The following is a 19,911-nucleotide window of genomic DNA, read 5'->3' as shown; positions in this document are numbered from 1 at the left end:
ATGTATTCAGCTTCGAGATGAGATCGAGGAGCTTATCAGACGAGGTTGGCTCGACAGATTCATTCGACGCCGGCCTGAAGGAAGAGAAGATCGGCCTGGGGCCCTGCCGTAGTCGGAACTGCCAAGGAGGGAGGAGCAGCCAGGAGATCGGCCTCCAATTGGAATTATCAACTCCATCTCGAGGGGACCCCGACGGGGAGTAGACCTTCCGCGGCTATAGGGTTCGAAAAATCTACGAATGTATTACCAACAATTTTGCCCTAAATGAAAATTCTTTTCATATTCGTACATTTTTTCTTTTGGTATGAGCTTATAATGACAGGAGATAACTCCCCCATACAAATAAAATTAAGCACGTTAGGAACAGGAGGAGAACCTCGTCCTAACATGAGCAAAGTCGAAGGCCCAGTTTCTTAAAGATCGGATGGGGGGAGAGGTCCTTACAACGGCCCTTATGTACCCCCACAACCTTGTAAGAAATAGGAGGAGAACCTCGTCCTAATATGAGCAAAGTCGAAGGCCCGATTTCTTAAAGACCGGATGGGGGGAGAGGCCCTTACAACGGCCCTTATGTGCCCCCACAGCCTTGTTAGGAACAGGAGGAGAACCTCGTCCTAACATGAGCAAAGTTGAAGGTCCGGTTTCTTAAAGATCGGATGGGGGGAGAGGCCCTTACAACAGCCCTTATGTGCCCCCATAGTCTTGTTAGGAACAGGAAGAGAACCTCGTCCTAACATAAGCAAAGTCGAAGGCCTGATTTCTTAAAGACCAGATGGGGGGAGAGGCCCTTACAACGGCCCTTATGTGCCCCCACAGCCTTGTTAGGAACAGGAGGAGAACCTCATCCTAACATGAGCAAAGTTGAAGGCCCGATTTCTTAAAGATCAGATAGGGAGAGAGGCCCTTACAACGGCCCTTATGTGCTCCTATAGCCTTGTTAGGAACAGGAGGAGAACCTCGTCCTAACACGAGCTGAAACCGACTGTCGGGAACAAGGGGAGGACCTCATCCCAACGCAAGCAAAGACTCGGTTGATCGATGAGGAGGAAAGCTTCCTCAATGACTCCTCTACACTCTCACGACCCCGTCAAGAGCAGAGGAAAGATCCTCACTCAAACGCAGAAGAAAAGGGGAGGCAAAAAGAAAAAGCGACGAACTACACCGGCGATAGGTAAAAAACAAACTACATCAAAAGCACAAGGGACCTCGTCTCGACGAAAGAGAAAACCCTTGTCGAAAATCTCTGGTCCCTAAGGGCAAATCGACACGACAACGACCAGGAACCTTCAAACTACGTCGGCATCGAACAAGATGGAAGATAAAAGAAGTTCGGCAAACGATGACTCAAAGCAAGAACCAGTGAGGGATTACGAACTACATCGACGCCAAATAAGACAGAAGACAAATGGAGTTTGGTAAACAACCATTTAATACCAGAATGGACAAGGTAATAGGCAATTTTATTTTTATTTCATTGGTAAAGTACACATTATAAAGCCTTAAAAGCCAAAAACAAAAAGATAAAAAAAAAAAAGAAAAAGAGGCCCTAAGGAAGCCCAGTTTCTTCCGACTTCTGCTCCAGCCGACTCGGTGGGTGTCGTAAGTCGCCTCGGCATCCCGCAGCTATTTTTGAAGGTCGGAGAACCTCTTCAACCAGTCTTTGGTCGCGGTTAGTCTGGGCTGTGAGCCGGGATGAGCTCCCTTCCAACCGATCGATCTTCTCCCGTGCGGCCGCCAGCTCGACTTTAAGGGAGCTGATCTTGGAGGCCTGAGTCCAAGACCGGTTGCTGGCACATTTACAGAGTTTCTCAAGCTCCGTGATGAAGTCAGCTTTCCTTTTGGTGTATTTCATGAAACTTTTCTTGTGGAGGTCCCGAAAGCGAGTAGCCTCCGCGGTGGCCTCTGAATGGCTCTTCCTCAACCGGCGAAGTTCGTCTTCCAGCTTCTTTGATTTTCTTATCAACTGACGAACTTTCCTTTGGAGGTCTCGTATCATCGACTTCAAGGAAATACCCTCCGGCAGGGGAAGAGCTTCGGTAGGACACTGTCATTGGAGGACAAGAGCGCCGCAACTCAAATTAATGCTAGAAGATAAAAAGAAGGAAAATGATACAAAAAAAAAAGAGAGAGAGAGAGGGGGACCCTCCGTAAAGACAAATCCGGCTTCATTGATCAAATAAATTTCAAGTACAAGAGAATGAGGAAAAAATTACTACAAAAGAAAAATACAAAACTAGAGGTTTTGGGCCTCTGGGGTAGAAGTAGAGGGGGTCGGCGTCCTCGAAAGATCGTCAGCGGCGGCCACGGCAGTCGATGAGGTCCCGACTGGAAGAGGATCGGCGGCGACTCTGGATGGTCCGGCTTCATCATCGGACGCCTCGTTCAGGAAGTCGAGATCCAATTCAGGAAACCTCCCACCCACCTTCTCTTGGCAGAGCGCAAACCCCTTGATGAAGGCGTCCTGGCTGAACTGGACCTTTAAATTCTCCATCTTGGAGGAGGCTTTGAACTCCTCCACCGCTCGAGCCCTTGCCTCCGAGATCAGAGATGGAATCCACGCCTTCAGCTCGAAAACCTGCTCCTTCAGCTCAAAAACCTGTGCCCTCAATGCGGAGACCTTGACCTCAGCCTTCCCTCTCTCCTCCAAGGTAGTCCTCAGATCGGATGAGGTTTGTCCCTCCTTTTCCAGCGCCTCCTGGAGGCTCAGGACCTCGGTGATCTTCTCCTTAAGGCGGGCGGCCCTGGCTAGACGACCTTCTTCTGCCCGAGCTGCCTCCCTCTTGGCAATTTTCGCCGCCTCGACGTTGGCGACGAGCTGATGCCCAATCTGCAAGAAAGGTCGGGGAGTCGATATGAGGGCTAGAGAATAAGTTGAAGAAGCAGGAGGGAGGAAAAAGGTGAGTTAGCTTACTTCGAGGAAAGATCCCAGAGAGTCCCAGACCCGTAGCTCGGGATCAGCAAGGATGATCCTCTCGATGACTTCGGGCAGGATGCACCCTTCGACCAGCCTCTTAATTAAATCCCTATTGTTGAAGGGATTTTCCCCCAGGTCTTCCTCGGAGCCGCTGACCCCCTCGGCGGCAGCCTTGCGACTGCGGCTTCTCTAGGTTAGGGTCTTCTTTCTCTTCCTCCCTTCGGCCCCGGGCGCCCCCTCGGGACGAACCTCCAAAATGGCACCCTCGACCGGGGGCTCTGTGAAAGGGTTCGGGGACTTCAGGTTCGACGTCGGAAGGAGCTTCAATGGCGGCGGGCATCGGAGCAGGCGCGGCCGAGCTTGTCCCCTCTGTCCTGGCTTTCTTTACCGACCCCGAAGTCGAGGCGTTCTTTCTCTTGTGGGTCTTGAGACCCTGGGCTAACCTCCGAGCCACGCTTGCATCCATGTTTACGATAAAAAAAGATCAGCATGGCTTCGAGATGAAATAAGAAGAAGGGGAAGTACAAAAAGAAGAAGAAGAAGAAGAAGAAAAAGAAACAAAAAGGGGAGAGATACCGACAGGGTTAAGGGGGCTCAGGCCGACGTTGAACAAAAGTTGTTCCCTCAGAAGTTTGGGGAGGAGGGGGCTTGATAGGCCTCCAGTTTTTTTGTGGTATCGAGGTCGTCCCTTTCCAGGCTAGAGGCCCGGTGGGCGAAATCCCTCAGAGAACCCCAAGGGGGTAACCCTAGCTCTAAGGTCGGGCATCGGACGTAGAAGAACCTCTCCTTCCAGTTATGGACAGAAGAGGGGGCACCTTTCAGCAACCCCTTTCTACCGAACTCGGGGGAGAAGTACTACCAATCCTTTATCGAGGGATGGTGCTTGAAGGTATAGAAGTTCCTAAACAAAGAAAGAGTCGGCCGAACTTCGGCTAAACTACAAAGGGAAAGAAACCCTATCAAAAACCTAAAGGAGTTCGGCACGACGGAAACTAGAGAAATGTTCAGAAAACAAAAGAGAGCGACAATAAAGGGCGGCAGTGGGAGCCGAAGTCCGGCATGAAAGGCCTTTTGGTACAGACAGAAGCGGTCGGGAGGAGGAGCGCTAGCCCGGTCAGATTGTCTGGGAAGCTCCAGTTCGTACTCCGGAGGAACTCCATACTGAATCCTTATCAGTGAGAGCTCATCCGGAGTCAAGGAGCCGGGGATGGTATCCGACATAAAGGCCGGACAAGGTTCGGTCCTAACTACGGGTTCGTCTACGGTACTAGTACTATGGAGAACCGGGGCTGACGAACTCCTAGAACTGCTAGAAGAGGAGATATCAGAGGACATTTTGGATCAAACGGAAGCCACAAAAATCTTGAAAAATTGGGGAGAAATAGCAGACAGGCTCCCAAGAAAGTTAAATAAACAGAATCGAAGAAGAAAGGATAAAAAAATAACAGGAAGTTTCGGAACTAACCTAGATCGACCCCAGGAGCACAGGGAGACGGCGAGGACGACGGAGGTCGACTCGGAGAACGCCTAAGGCCGAGAAGGATGCTAGAGGAAACTGGAGCTCTCGAGGAAGAGGAGGGGAACCGAGAGATTCTCTCAAGCAAAGTGAAACCCATAAAGGAGGAGAAGGTATTTAAACAGACCCCGGGATCCATTGCAATTATGATTGCGAATCTCTGCTAGCCGGTCTGCATTCGCCGCATGTCCCACCCACCTTGACAGACTGTTGGAAACGGCAGGCAGCTGACAAAGTTATTATTACGCCGTACCTAGAGTCACGTCCTGGCGGGAATTCCAAAAAGAAAAAATCTTTTTCGAAAAGGCTCCAGTACCAGCATGCCGAACGTCAAATATTTGACAACCGTCAAGCACGAAAATCGAGGGGGACAGCTTCGGTCGTGAGAATTTCTCTGTACTTCATTCGTAGCCCGAACTTGGAAGTAGGGAGACTGGTGTTGAGTATAAAATACCCCCCCGATCGAAGCTTGTAAAGGACCGATCCTTCCTGCGCTCTTCCGGCTTCCGACCTTGTGCGTAGCGCCTCTCCGAACCTCCTCGATCGTCCGGACTTCTCCGACAATGAACTTCTGCATTCATCCATCGGGCCACCCTGAAGGCCCTGTAGGGCTCACTGTCAGCCGACCTTCTACAGCAACCAACTACCCTTCGTACTTCTTTCAGACTTTGTCAGCGTCCGAGCTTCCCCGACAACAAGAGTTCTACGGTAACCAGACTCCACCCAGATTTCTACGGCAGTCGACCACCCCCCGGATCCTAATCGGGCTCCCGCGAGAGCCGAACTTCTACTACGAACGGTCTACTCCGAACACCTACAGCGGGCTATCTACCCCAAACGTCTACTGTAAGCAAATTCCATTCGAGCCTCTACTATGAACAAAATTTTTTCGAACTTTTGTTACAGGTAGACCTCAGCCGAGCTACTCCGTAGCGAGGGGATTCCGGACGAACTTCTACAATGGGACACTACAATTTTCCACGACAATTGGTCCTCACCTGAGCTCCTACAACAACGGCCCCCTTTCGACCTCTCGCGAGAACCGGATCCCGTCCGAACTTCTCCAGCGGATGGATTCCGGACGAGCTTTTATGACGGATGAGCTCCAGCAGCTAGGTCCCTGCGATGGCCGATCGCCCCCGATGTCTGCCGAGCCTCCCCAGCGCTATCCGAAGTCCATCGCTGACCGACCTCCTACGAGGCTCCCCGTAAAATCGGGCTTTCCCAGCAGACGATCTTCGGATGAGCCTCCACATCAGATAAATCCCAGACGGACTTTCCTAGCGATCGGACTTCCCCGGACTCCGCCAACAGAAAATCTCCATCCAAGCTCCTGCGGTAGGTGACTCCCGCCTGAAACGTCAGCGACCTCAGAACATCCGAGCCTCTCCCAGAATGACGATGTGAAGAGCCATTCTGCTCCATCGGGCATCCCAGCCAAGCTTCAACCAACGGATCCGAACTCTCTGACAAGCCACGACAAGAGCCGTCACCCTGCTCCACTCTCTGCAACAGATTCCACGCAGCTCCACCACTCTCTGGCAAGTCACGACAACAGACACCACTCCACTTTCCGCAGCAAGCTCCACGTGGCCCTGGACGACCTCTGACGCCACTACTCTCCGTAACAAACTTCGCACATCTCTGAATGGCCCACTTCCAAACGGTTACAGACGTCGGTGTCAGTCAGTTATGCTCTCCGTCTATAAATAAAGACCCCAGGTACGTTCTTTTCTAAGCTCTAAACTCTATCTCGAAACTTTGCTAAAATTTTCGTTCGAGCACTTCATTTTTGTTGAAGCAGAGTACTGACTTGAGCGTCGGAGGGTCTTGCCGGAGCACCCCCAACTCCGGTTTAGACTTTCTTTGCAGGTCCCAGTAGCGACCGCGGTCATCCCAGCTCCAGCTTTTTCGATTTCGACGGGATTCTGCACCAACACCCTCTTACATCGAATCAAGCATGGACTAGGAAGGAATTCTGACCCAACGATAGTCCATCAAGTCTCTTGGCGAGAGAGATGAAGGGAGAAAGATTCTAAAAATTTAAAAGCTCGAAAAGAGAAATTGAATAGAGTAGACTTCTATTCATGATCTAGCTTCATCGCAAACCCCAGAGGGATTACTTAGCCAGACATAGTTGATTTGAAGTCAAAAATAAAATAAAAACTAATTCTACTTGCTGGAGTTGAACTTACGAAAATTAAAAATTACAGAATTAAAAGATGCAGAAATTTAAACTATTCTATTGTAGAAATTAAAAATACAAAAATTAAATAGAAAGAAAATAACTAATTTATTTCTGAATAAAAATTCTGATACAAAAATTTTTAACTCCTAAGCTATTAACAAGGCTTGGACTTTAAATAGAAAATAAAATCTCTTACAGAACCAGACTTTTCTCCTTCTCTTGAATTGGGATCAACCTTCTCCTGGCTGACTCTCCTTCTCGTGCGTTGGAAGGATTGAAGAAAGTGGGAACAAGGTGGCTAAAAAATTTTAAAAGTGAGTATGTCTGCCTGTCACACAGACTCCCTACAAGAATTATAGAGTGGAGAGAGATATTATAAATGGAGGCATTAGGCTTTATTTAAAGGTGTAGGCAGGGAGGAGGATTTTATATTTTTTCAATGTGGGACTAAAAAAAGAGGATAGATGAATGGTTAGAATCTAATTTGGAAAGTACGGATAGATGGATAGGCAGTTGGTTAAATAAGAAAGATAGGAATGAAAAAAATATGTCTCTTTTTATTGCCGTTAGTGACCCAAGCAAGATCAAATGTACGCTGCATGAAAGGATCTTCACAGTTTCCGTTTTGGTTCACGCGGCCAAACAGCACCCGACCTCCTTTATTTCCTTTATGTTCCACATTCATGGACCCAGATCCCGTATAAAAAAAAATGTGTCAGCTTCCTTTTAAGCCAAGTGTTGTTTCAATGCTTTTGGTTCTATATCAGCCAACAACTAATCAATATTTTAACTTTAATCCATATGTCACCATTTTCTTCCTTATGGATCAAAAGGTCCATGGTGGACTACTAATTTACAAATTGAATTGGATCATTCTCCAGCTTTGAATTTAATTTTATTTTAATTTTGTTTCTGATTTCGTTTGATCTCTCTAAATCTACGGATCGAATTTTTCATATTGATATAATTTTTTTTATAAAATATATAAAAAATATTAATTTTAAAAAAATAAAAATAATTTAATCTATAAATTAATATTTTTATGAATAAATTTATACATACCAAAAGAGGGCCTGCCAACCTATAAGCTAGCCTCCTCCACCACCTGACACCCATGTAAGCCATCTCTGATATCCTATTTAATCAGCACCGCTATTGTCGTCTCCATCAACCACTTTATTCTCGGCACCGATAGCGCTAATAAAGCCTCCAACTTTCTCGTGATCATTGTCTTCCGCTTCCCTCTCCCTACGCTATTGTCGTCTCCGTCAACCACTGTATTCTCGGCACCGATAGCGCTCCTCCAACTTTCTCATGGTCATTGACTTCCGCTTCCCTCTCCCTCCACCTGCAAGAATGCCCCTCCCCTTCCTTTTGCCATAGCCACCACAAATGTCTCTATCCCATTTATCGAGGTCATGCAAATCAACTATCGCGAGGGAGAGGTCAACCACATGTGCCACATGTCGCAAAACCCCACTTTCACGGCCATCAAGACCTGCGAGTCCAAGCTATACATCTTTAACTATGGCTACTGCCTGCCGATCGAGGCCACCAGAGGGGAAGTCAGATGGCCTAGACCTCTTCTTGAGAGAGCACACTACTAAAGGGTATGATTTTTGTGTTCTCTCAAAGATGGGTACCTTCTGAGTGGTTCATATGATTCTAAGTTTTTCTTGTAGGATGTAGGTGTAATGTCTATAGAGAAGGTTCTTAATGCGATTGATGTATTTGAGGTAATTGCTCAGAAGGAAAAAAAGTATTTCTATAGCTGGTACTTTGATTTGCTATATAGTTGATATTTCTATACTATTTCTTTATCCCTTGATAGGAGCTCCCCCCATCTCTTTTTGCAGGCTAAAAGTTTATCACGAAGAATTTATGCTTATCCAGAAGGTATTTGTGTTAATTTTACAAATATTTTTGTTTATTTCTAGAAGGGAGCGTAGGAAGGCACAGTTAGCACCCACATAAGTTTACACCAGTTTCTATTTACTTCATAAAGATTTGTATTTATTCTACCTTACTTTGTATTTACTACATCTAAATTTTATGTTTATCCTCCATCCTTGTTGTTTGTCGCAAGTGAGCACTAGTCTGACTAAAGGCTGAGGGTCCAATTTCTATTTATTTTTATGGTATTTTTATTTATTGCTACAAACTAGGTATTTATTTTAGGAGGCTTGTGTTTTATCCAGAAGGTGTTTACATTTGTTTTTCAGGTGTTTTTATTTATTTCTAAAGGAGAGTATAAGCAATCGGCATCCATGTAAGTTTCTATTTTTTTTTGTTAGATTTTGTTTACTCCATGAAGGTTTATATTTATTCTACCTTACTTTGTATTTGCTACATATGAACTTTATATTTATCCTTCACCCTTCTCGTTTATTGTAAGTGGCCCTAGCCTAATCGAGTCTAGTTTTTATATATTTTTATAGTGTTTCTATTTATTTTCATAGACTATGTGTTTATTTTAGAGGGTTTGTATTTATCCGGAAGGTGTTTCTATTTATCCAAGTGGCATTTGTGTTTATTTTGCAAGTATTTCTATTTATTTCTAGAGGAAAGCATAGGAAAATAGCACAGATATGGGTTCCAACAGCTAATAAATCTTTTTTTTTCTTTTTTGAGATCCAATTTGGCACTGGAAGAGTGGTCAAGATTTAATAGGTCCCAATATTTAATAAAATATATTTTTTTAAAGTTCCAATGTTGGGAGAGCGGTCAGGATTTAATAGAATATATATATTTTTCTTTTTTAAGCTCTAATGTGGTGCTAGGAGAATAACCATTTAAAATGATTAGATTGAGGGATGGGTGGGGCATGAGCAATATGTCCTATCCATTAATTATATATATATATATATATATATATATATATATATATATATATATATATATTATTTTTTCTTTTTTCTTTTTCCAAATGATTGCCATTAATGGTAAAGTGGAAAGCTGGATGTAGTAGGATTTGTGCAGGTTAGATAGTTCTAGAGACAACTGGATTTGCCTCCAAATTCAATCAAATGGAGTGCAGTCTATCTCTCTCTGTGTATGTTTGTGTATATGTGAGTGTGTGTGTATATATGTATGTAATTAGGGATGAAAGTGGATCAGATAATATCCATCTAGATCCATTTTCATATTTGAATCCATCCAATAGAAATTTGAGCATCCAACTAGCTAATAAGAATCCAACTAATATCTGTATCCATATTCATATCCATCAAACAAAAATAGATATCGATATGGATAGACAATTATTCAATCCATATTTGAATATTTGATTCTATTTGTAATCTTATGTAATTTTATATAGTACTTATGAACTTTTAAAGAAAATATATAATCACATTAACATACTATTAATTTAATTTATAATTTTTTTGATAGAAGTGGGAGGGAGTTCCACCTAGATTTACTAATAGAAGGAGTTATGTATAGGGGAATATAGGGTCGGATTTACAACGAGCTTGTTATAGACGAGTGGACTCTTTGCTATATATCCCACTCAAAGTTAAAAGCCCATGCAGATGTTTGAACAAGAGATATGTTATGGGATATTTTTAACAATAATGAGGATCAAAAGTGATACAAGGCTCACAAACGATTGACTATTTCTATTCTAACTATCTCTGTTAGCTTCTTCTGGTCTACCTACTTTTCCTTCATTCCCATTTGAGAGATTCAAGAGTTTTATCCATCCCATCCTTCTTTTTTTGATCACAGTAAGAGGACAGTTCAATTAGCATGGTAAGCAGAAGAGGGTATTTTATGACAAGATGGAAAGCCTCAAAGGTGAATATTCTCCTTTTTCTTTCTTTTCAAGAATCCAACAGATCGATGCCACTACCATCTACCAAATTAGTGAGCTGATTTTGATGGAGAGTAGACATTTTTTATCATCCCATAGTTGTTGTGCTGAGTTATAGTCAAATTGAATCTAGAGGTTGGATGATATTCATTGCCAAATCCCTTTGCAATATTCGCATTAAACCATCAAGTGATCAGCTGATTCCTCTTGAGTAGCACATAGTGGACAGCTATGGGGAGCTTGCATGTGTCATTTCTTTATATTAATTTAATGTATAATTTACTTGATATTATCTTTGATTCTGTGATTATAAAGTTTAGGTATCTGATATTTATAATCATACTTAAATATCTGTTTAAAATAAATATGGATAAAAATTTTTGCATCTAACTAATATCCATATCCATAGTGCTAACTCTTACCATTTATATCTCGTCTTGGAGGACCCTCATCTTAGTAAAAGAATGAAGTAGAAACTGAAATTATTTAACCATAGAATCTAATATATATATATATATATAATATATATATATATATATATATATATATATATATATATATATATATATATATATTTATATTAAAACAGAGGCTTCTGCAATGGCAGAGCCTTCATTTGACACATGTATCATGAGGCGACCTCGAGGACTCGCGGTGGAATTTGACACCATTCTCTCTGTGATCTGATCTCCGACTACCATTTCGATCCCCCCCCCGTGTGCATGCTTTGATTGGATCTTTTCCCCTCCATTTTCTCCCACATTTTCACCATTCTTGGGGGTGTTTTGATCGTCGATCGGCTCGAGTATTGGATCGGATGCACATGGGTGGAGGTGGAGGAGGGGGTGGGCGGCTGGTTCGGGCCGTGCAATGGGTTTCGATGAAGATAGTGACAGCAGTGAGGAGGATGGGGTATCATCGGTGAGGGATGTGTTGATCAATGGCCTCACGATGAAGTTCGTCGAGGTGGAGGCCAAGCTTGATGAGTGCAACATCCAGGAGGCAGAATCATCATTGAGGGAAAGGCTCTCCCTCAATTACAAGGTTCCCTTTCTCCTTTCCTTTTTTGATAAAAATTTGATTTATTTAGAGTTGGTTCGTGTGATCTCTCTCAAGTTCAATTCTTGTGCATCTCGTTGTTTGAGTTGATAACAATAATGGTGGTTTTCCTAAGTAGTTTGGTACCATTGGCATAATGAGGCTTTCTTCTTGGAGTACCAAGGCAGAAAGTTTTGGATTTACAAGAAAAATTGGCTCACAATATATTGTCCATGATTATGGATAAATAAAGACTGAAAAGAAGCTACAACAGGATAGAATTGAATCAAATTCTTCCTTTTTAATGAAATACATAGCTCACTGTGGGAGCTCTAGCACATGGAAGATTCTAAAGTGGGACTCTTGCATGTGAAGGGTTCTGAAGCTGGAGTGAAGCCTCATATTGCAGAGATGGAAAGTGAAGAAAAAATCCATTATTGAATTAAAAGCTATTTAGCTCAAAATGTTGTGAGAATATGCAAATTATTTCAAGATATATGTGGATTACTGATTTCATTGATACAATATTAATTTTCAATTGACACCGACTCTCAGATTTGTGCCAATTTTCTAGCCAGGGCAAGTTTGGGGGAGAGTGGGGTCATTTTGGCAGATTGCAGATCAATTTGAAGTATATAGTAGTAAAGATTATCTTTTCCTATAGTTAAGTTCTTACTTCCCAGTTCAAACTATACTTGCATGTGTTGGAGTTGCAGAAAGAGCTGATCAAGATATGGGAGTGGGGAGGAAGCTGTCATTGATGCTACTAATATGAATCTTGATTATAGTTGATTTCAAATTGGGAACTAGATAAAAGGGGCATTATAGTATATAGTTTACTATTTGGAGGATTGATATAGTTTTTATCTGACAGTAATACCATACAAGTGGTAGCCTGTATGAGTTCCTAAATAGACAATAGTTTTGGTCAAAGATAAGTAAACTAATGTTCATGCACATACACCATGGGTATAAATTCTGTGAGTTAGAGGAAGCTCCCACCTATATGAATTCATATAATTTAAGTTTTCAACCATCATTGTCAACGTCCAAGAACGGCTAGGACATGCATGGTTCCTAAACCAAGGAACTATTTGGATAGAGAGACTTAAGAGCCTCAGTTTTAATAGAAATCAAATTGTACCTATTTGCTTCAAAAGCATTTTTATCCTTTTCCTTTATTTTGATTGAAGTGGAGATTGTACTTGATCTTTTATTTTCAAAATACTTTCAAAATTATTATATTTATTTATCAAAAAAGAGGCCCATCTTAAATACTAAGAAATAATTTTAATTAACATCAGCTTAAATATTATTCCATTAATGCTTATTCTATTAATGTCATCTTTCAAAATTAGGTCCATCTTAAATGTTAAGAAATAATTTTAATTAATGACAGCTTAAATACTATTTTATTAATATCTATTCCATTCATGCATTGTTTGTTTGGCTAGCCTAACCATCTCTCTTAATCCTTATATTCTCAATCCCTTTATTTATTATTGATCGTTAAGATTCTAATCAAATCAATTCTTGATAAATTGAGAGCATTAATTGTCACTTTCTTTTAAAAGTTATTTTTTTGAGGAAAAAGAGGAGGAAGTGAGCTACTTCCCTCTCACAAAAGAGTATAATATATTAATGCTTACTGCTACAAAGGATAAATAAAGAGTAAAGGGTACATCCCCTGAAGGTTAAGTGAATGTAATAGGCCCTATTGCACCCAAAGGTTGCATGGAAGGGTCTAATCAACTGTCTTCAAAAGGACTTGTGCACAGAATTTAAAAGAGGAAAACAAACAAAGTCTATCATGCCCCACATCTGAGACATACATAACACAGCTATACTATTGAGGGATGGGGCTCACGATAACATGAAGCCAATCAATCATAATCAGCTAAAATCCATCAAAAATAAATTATAATAAAAGATTCAATTTCATTATTCATCAAGTAAATAAATCAATATTGGTTCAGAGTGACTAAATCCAAAAGATAATACCAAATTCAAGTCTCAAAATTCATAAATAAATAACTATAAGTTCATGATCATAAAATAAATTAAATTTTTGCTATAAAATTTTCAAGCTTGCGACACAAATCTCCAAGCTTGGATCCCTTCGTCGGTCTTAACTTTATTCCTCCATACAAGGAAAAAAAATAAAAAGGTATGAGCTACACTAGCTTAGTAAGTAGAACCAGCACTTTCTTATCAGATCAAGTATAAATTTTTTCATGATAATACAATATTTAGAAAGTAACAGATATTACAAAAATAAATATTTCATAGAGCATATAATAAAATAAGTTATAAATCAGATCATACTTGCATAAATCATGAATATTTCATAAATATGAATCATAAATCATTCTTGTCATGTATTCATATCATGTTTGAAAATATTGCTCATAGATATTCATGCTAAGGTCACTATTATACTCATGATAGAGCCATGTTTCTTAATCGATAGAGTTCTTGTTTCGTATGCTAACTTTATACCCATTGGTGGGGCCATATTTCGTATGGATGCTAGCTCTGGGTGTCGACCTTCTCATAGAGATTCGTTCATAGCTATCTAAGCGCCTTTGAAATCTTTACATCTTTTTTTTAAAACATACATATACATAGGTAAAAAAATCATAAAATTTATACTTCATAACCATGCTATTTTCATAAAATATATTCATGAAATTAATGCTCATAATAAAACATACTTTTTCATATCACATATACTGATTCTTATTTTATGAAAAATATGATTTCATCAACAACACTTCTTTGCATAGAAAACATGATTATTTAAAAATATATTAGGAGCGTAAGATCCACTTATCTCGATCGTCCTAGATCTTTAGTCTTTCTTAAATGAATCAGATAATCTTATTTAAAATATTAAATCATAATCAATTTTCTTTCAATGAGTTTAATAAAATTAAATAAGGAAAGAAGTCGTTGATCGGATGGTCGATCTGATAGGCTGTCCGGACACCAAAATAATTCATGGTCTCTTAGTTTAGGATCCAATCTAAGAAACTCTGATCAAGAAATTATGAAGCATGGATTGGATCAAGATGAAGATCGATCAACAGAGTTCATCAGTAGTAGAATTCAAAGATACTAGATATGCCCAACATAGGTTTGACATATGGTATAAATATCAAAACAGTTTCAGATCATCTTGTCAGAGTCAACATAGGTTCTTAGAAGAGAAAAACATGACTTAATAGGGAACCATAGGTATTTTTAGAGAGAAAAAATAGGTGAAGAGAGAGAAAATAGAGAGAGAAAATGGAGAGAGAAATTTTATATTTCTCAAAAGAAGAATATGTGATCAAAATCATCAGAGATCATATCATGGTGACTCCATAAGGATCAATGGTGATCAAACTCTATGAATTTCTGACAAAGTCAGGCTAGGATCTGATAAATTACATGGATATCAAAGCAGTTTTGGATCTCTTTGAAAAGATCATCTTAGATTTGTATCGGAGCCCATGGATTAGATGGGAGAGAAATAGAGAGTAGAGAGACATAAAAGAGGAGAGAGACAGATAGGAGAGAGAAATTCTCTTCTTTCTTTCCTTTTTTCTTTTTTTTTCTTTTCTTGTTCTTCTTTTCTTCTTCTTTTTCATGGTCGAATAGGGGAGGAAAAGGGCAGTTCATGGTTTTTGGTTGAAAAATTGACGGCGACCGACGGCAGTAGGCAGCCGACAGCGATGGGGTGGAGAACAGCTGGTGGCAAGGATTGCCGATGGGGAAAGATGGGAACGATCCAAAAATAGGGGATCTAAGGGCTTTCTTTTTTTTTTATTTTTCTTGATTTTGGTCGTTGATCATTCACCGACGGCTGTGACTTCATTGGGAAGCATTATAGGGAGGCCGAACAATCCGACCAAGGGTTCGGTGTCAGGTGACAGCAGCGCAGTGGCCGGAGAAGAAAGAAATCAAAGTCAGAAAAATAGGAGATTCTTTTATAGTAGATTTTCGATGAAACCGACAGCCTTCGGTGGTGCTTAAGGTCATGGAAAGATAGGGAAGAGAGAGAGGAGGAAGGATCGAGCCGTTACTTTGGCTCCGACGATGTTTCCAGCTTCATTTTCTCACGAGTATGGTGAAGGAATCTGGTGAAAATTGGAAGAAAAAAAAAGAGAAAGAAGAGAGGAAGAAGGCTGGGCTCATCGTGGTCGGCTTTGGACGAGGGAGGAGAGGGTTTTATACAGTAGAGGGGAGGCTGAATCCTTTCCGAATTCGACTTCCTCTCTGATGAGTTCGCACGAAAGAAGACTCCCAGTAGGAGTCTTCAATGTTTTCTTTTTTTTTCTTTTGGTTCTTTTCTTTTTTTATTTTGTTTTCAATTTCATGCCCCAAGATTCGTGCAAGAAGAATTTTAGGCTAGGTATCACATTCTACCCTCCTTAAAAAAAAGTTTCATCCTCGAAACTTGGCATATTTGGGATTTTGAACATTGAAAATAGACAACCCTCATACTATCCTTAAGCTTCCAAATTATCTACATCTCAAAGTGCTTATTCCAAAGTCTTCGACATAAATCATTATATAGTATTTCAAAATTAGATTATTTCTATCCACAAGATAATGAATTTCTTTGACCTCTTAATCGTGGCTCAAAATACCATAATTCCTTGCCTACAAAATTATTTGCTCTTGACTGATTTTACATGAAAATCATAATCGACCCTAGCTATTCTTAATAAATATGGAAAGTCTGGAGCATTAGATACTCACCATAATCTACAACCTTCTTTATCCTTTTAACTTTATATATGATGTAACAATTAAATTTTCATTGTAGAAAATCTTCAAATCCATTCAAACAAATGAAGTAATAATGTTCAAGATAAAAAAAGAATATTTAGATCCAAAATATTCTACATCCGAGCTCAATCAAGAAATATTAATTCACTGACCTTAAACTTAAGATGCTCAAAACTCTTCTGACCACTGCTATAACAAAAGAACCAATCGCCGAAAATAGGATTGCAATATCTAAATGACCTATGGATCAACAATCTTATCCTTTCATTTGTCAATTGCAGTCTCTTTTATGAAAGTCAAGTCTCCATTCGTATCACTTATTGCATCAAAATTTGTATTCTTAACCAGCACAATTCTATTGTGTACTCTGATCCGGACCTATTTGAATCCTCCAAGGCTATCGGATGAATCCTAGCAAAAGATCCAACTTTCTAAAAAAAAAAATTTATAGATAGAGCTAGAACAAAGCTTTAAGTTTCTTTATCTCTACTATTCCTTGAGCATACGATACTAAAATTAAATCTTGATCTACTTTCTATATGTGAAATCATTGCATAAGCTTTCACCACTCATCTAGAATTCAATATATCTAGAATTAATTTGGAGTAAGTTAACTCTAGATTTATCCGACAATCAATAGGATGATTCCAAATCAACCTCTTTTTGTAAAACGATTAACTCAAATCTCCAATAAATTAGAAGACCTTCGGCCAATATCATTATGAGTAAAATAAATTCAGTTATCTCTTATAGAGCTTCCTTCATCATGACCCTTACATCATAACTAAACTGACATGAAATCTTGTCGCTTATTTGTTGAAACTCATATAAGTCTTCCAAAAATTTGATAATAATAAGAATCTTAGATCAGCCTTAAAACTTAAACTTTGACTTGAAATAATAAATATACTCTATTATCTTTAATAGACTTAAGAAAGATCAAGTAATCCAATATAAAAGATGGCAATACAAATTATTAAAGATTTCACTAATATATGCATGTCATCCAATCCACCAATAAACAAAATATATATATACTTTTCATTTACCTACAAATTTTATACATGATCCTCTTGTAGGTTTAATGCTCGAAAAATATTTATTTCTTGTATGATATAATTTTTCTTAAGCCACATCCTAAATAAATTTATTCTAATAAATCTAAAATTATAATAATCAAATAATTAACATCAAAATTTAAAAAACCATCATGATCTTCATCTATACCAAGTTTAGAACTCTGAAATCATCTAAATAACAATTGAACAAGTATACTTAATACAACATATCAATATATCCTATTTTATTCCAGAGTCAACATCTCTCATACTTAGGTCAAGCCTTATTTATTGAAATCCAAGACATAATTCATCCGATTCTTTAATACACATCGTATAGCACTTTATAAAAAAAATTTCATTATAATGCTTATTGATCTAGAATCCATACTTTGAATTCTTCCTACTACTTCTATCATATTTCTTGTGATCATAACCTTTATACTTAAATCCCATTTAAATCAGTCCCTATTGATCATAATCTAAGCTCTGATATTACTTAACCCTAATCACTTATACTATAGTCCCAAGTAATCATAATCTAAGCTCTGATACCATAAAATGTCACATCCCAAATCCGAAACATAACACGGTCATGCTACCGAGGGATGGAGCCCATGATAACACGAAGCCAATCAATCATAATCAACTAAAATCCATCAAAAATAAGTTATAATAAAAGATTTAATTTCAGTATTCATCAAATAAATAAATCAATATTGGATCAAAGCGACTAAATCCAAAAGATAATACCAAATCCAAGTCTCAAAATTCATAAATAAATAACTACAAGTCTATAATCATAAAATAAACTAAACTTCCGCTGTAAAATTTTTCAGCTTGGTATGCAGATTCTCAAGCCTGGATCCCTTCGTCAGTCCTAACTTTATTCTTCTGTATAAGAAAAAAATAAAAAAGTATGAGCTACACTAACTCAGTAAGTAAAATCAATACTTTCTTATCGGATCAAGCATAAATTTTTTCATGATAATGCAATATTTAGAAAGTAATAGATATTACAAAAATAAATATTTTATAGAGCATATAAAAAAATAAGTTATAAATCAGATCATGCTTGCATAAATCATGAATATTTCATAAACATGAATCATAAATCATTCTTGCCATGTATTCGTGTCATGTTTGAAAGTATTGCTCACAGATATTCGTGCTAAGATCACTATTATACCCATGACAGGGCCATGTTTCTTAATCGATAGAGTTTTTATTTCGTATGCCAACTTTATATTCATTGATGAAGTCATGTTTCATGTGGATGCTAGCTCCGAATGTCAAACTTTCCATAGAGATTCGTTCATAACTATCTGAGAGCCTTCGAAATCTTTACATCTTTTTCTTAAAACATATATATACATGGTGAAAAAATCATAAAATTCATACTTCATAACTATACTATTTTTATAAAATATATTCATGAAATTAATGCTCATAATAAAATATACTTTTTCATATCACATATGCTGATCTTTATTTTATCAAAAACATGATTTCATCAACAATAATTTTTTGCATAAAAATATGGTTATTTAAAAATATATAAGGAGCATAAGATCTATTTATCTCAATCGTCCTAGATCTTTAGTCTTTATTAAATGAATCAGATAATTTTATTTAAAATATTAATTCATAATCAATTTTCTTTCAATAAGCTCAATAAAATTAAATAAAAAAAAGATTGTTGATCGGATGGTTGGTCCGATAGGCTATCTAGACACCGAAATAATTCATGGCTTCCTAGCTGAGGATCCGATCTAAGCAACTCTGATCAAGAAATCATAGAGTATGGATTGGATCAAGATCAAGATCGATCAACAGAGTTCATCAATAGTAGGATTCAAAGATACTAGACAGGCCTGGCATGGGTTTGATATATGGCACAAATATCAAAGCAGTGTCAGATCATCTTGTAGGAGTCAACATAGGTTCTTAAAAGAGGAAGATATGACTCAATAGGGATCCATAGGTATTTTTAGAGAGAGACAGTGGATGAAGAGAGAAAAAATAGAGAGAGAAAATGGAGAAAGAATCTTCATATTTCTCAAAAGAAGAATCTATGATCAAAATCATCAGAGGTCATATCATAGTGACTCCATAGGGGTCAATGGTGATCAAACTCAGTGAATTTCTGATAAGGATCGGGCTAAGGTCTGATAAACTGTATGGATTTCAAAGCGGTTTTGGGTCTCTTTGAAAAGATCATCTTAGATTTGTACCGGAGCCTATGGATTAGATGAGAGACAAATAGGGAGTAGAGAGAGACATAAAAGAGGAGAGAGAGATAGGAGAGAGAAAATTCTCTTTGTTTTTTTCTTTTTTTCTTTTTTTTTTCTTTTCTTGCTCTTCTTTTCTTCTTTCTTTTCATGGCTGAACAGGGGAGGTAAAGGCAGTTCATGGTTCTTGACCGAAAAATTGGCAACGGTCGGCGGCAGCAGGCGGTAGCAGGCGACGGACGGCGATGGGGCAGGGAATGGCCGGCGGCAAAGATTGCCGACAAGGAAAACATGGGAAAGATCCAAAAATATGGGATCTAAGGGCTTTCTTTTTTTCATTTTTTTTGATTTTGGCCTTTGATCGTTCACCGATGAT

General features: G+C 39.0%; 1 protein-coding gene across 23 annotated transcripts in view; it reads left to right on the top strand.

Annotated features, from left to right (window-relative positions):
- LOC109505115 (beta-galactosidase 1-like) overlaps window positions 1-19,911 on the top strand; it is a 117,920-nt gene that overhangs the window by 86,958 nt on the left and 11,051 nt on the right. For 4 of the 23 annotated variants that reach the window (XM_073256632.1, XM_073256631.1, XM_073256629.1 and 1 more), the window contains exons 1-4: window positions 7,755-8,228; window positions 8,301-8,354; window positions 8,475-8,514; window positions 8,841-8,887. Coding sequence is in view for 5 of the 23 variants with exons in the window: in XM_073256627.1 (XP_073112728.1) it covers window positions 8,011-8,228; window positions 8,475-8,514; window positions 8,841-8,887 (305 nt within the window). In the remaining 18 variants the exon portion in view is untranslated. Of the gene's footprint in view, window positions 1-7,752; window positions 8,229-8,300; window positions 8,355-8,474; window positions 8,515-8,840; window positions 8,888-19,911 lie in introns of those variants that run through there. The other 19 variants (XM_073256640.1, XM_073256638.1, XM_073256636.1 and 16 more) reach the window with 13 other exon arrangements.

This window comes from Elaeis guineensis, chromosome 4 (assembly GCF_000442705.2).
Source record: "Elaeis guineensis isolate ETL-2024a chromosome 4, EG11, whole genome shotgun sequence".
In the NCBI taxonomy this organism is placed as follows: Eukaryota; Viridiplantae; Streptophyta; class Magnoliopsida; order Arecales; family Arecaceae; genus Elaeis; species Elaeis guineensis.
This window is presented reverse-complemented; position numbering and strand designations above follow the sequence as displayed.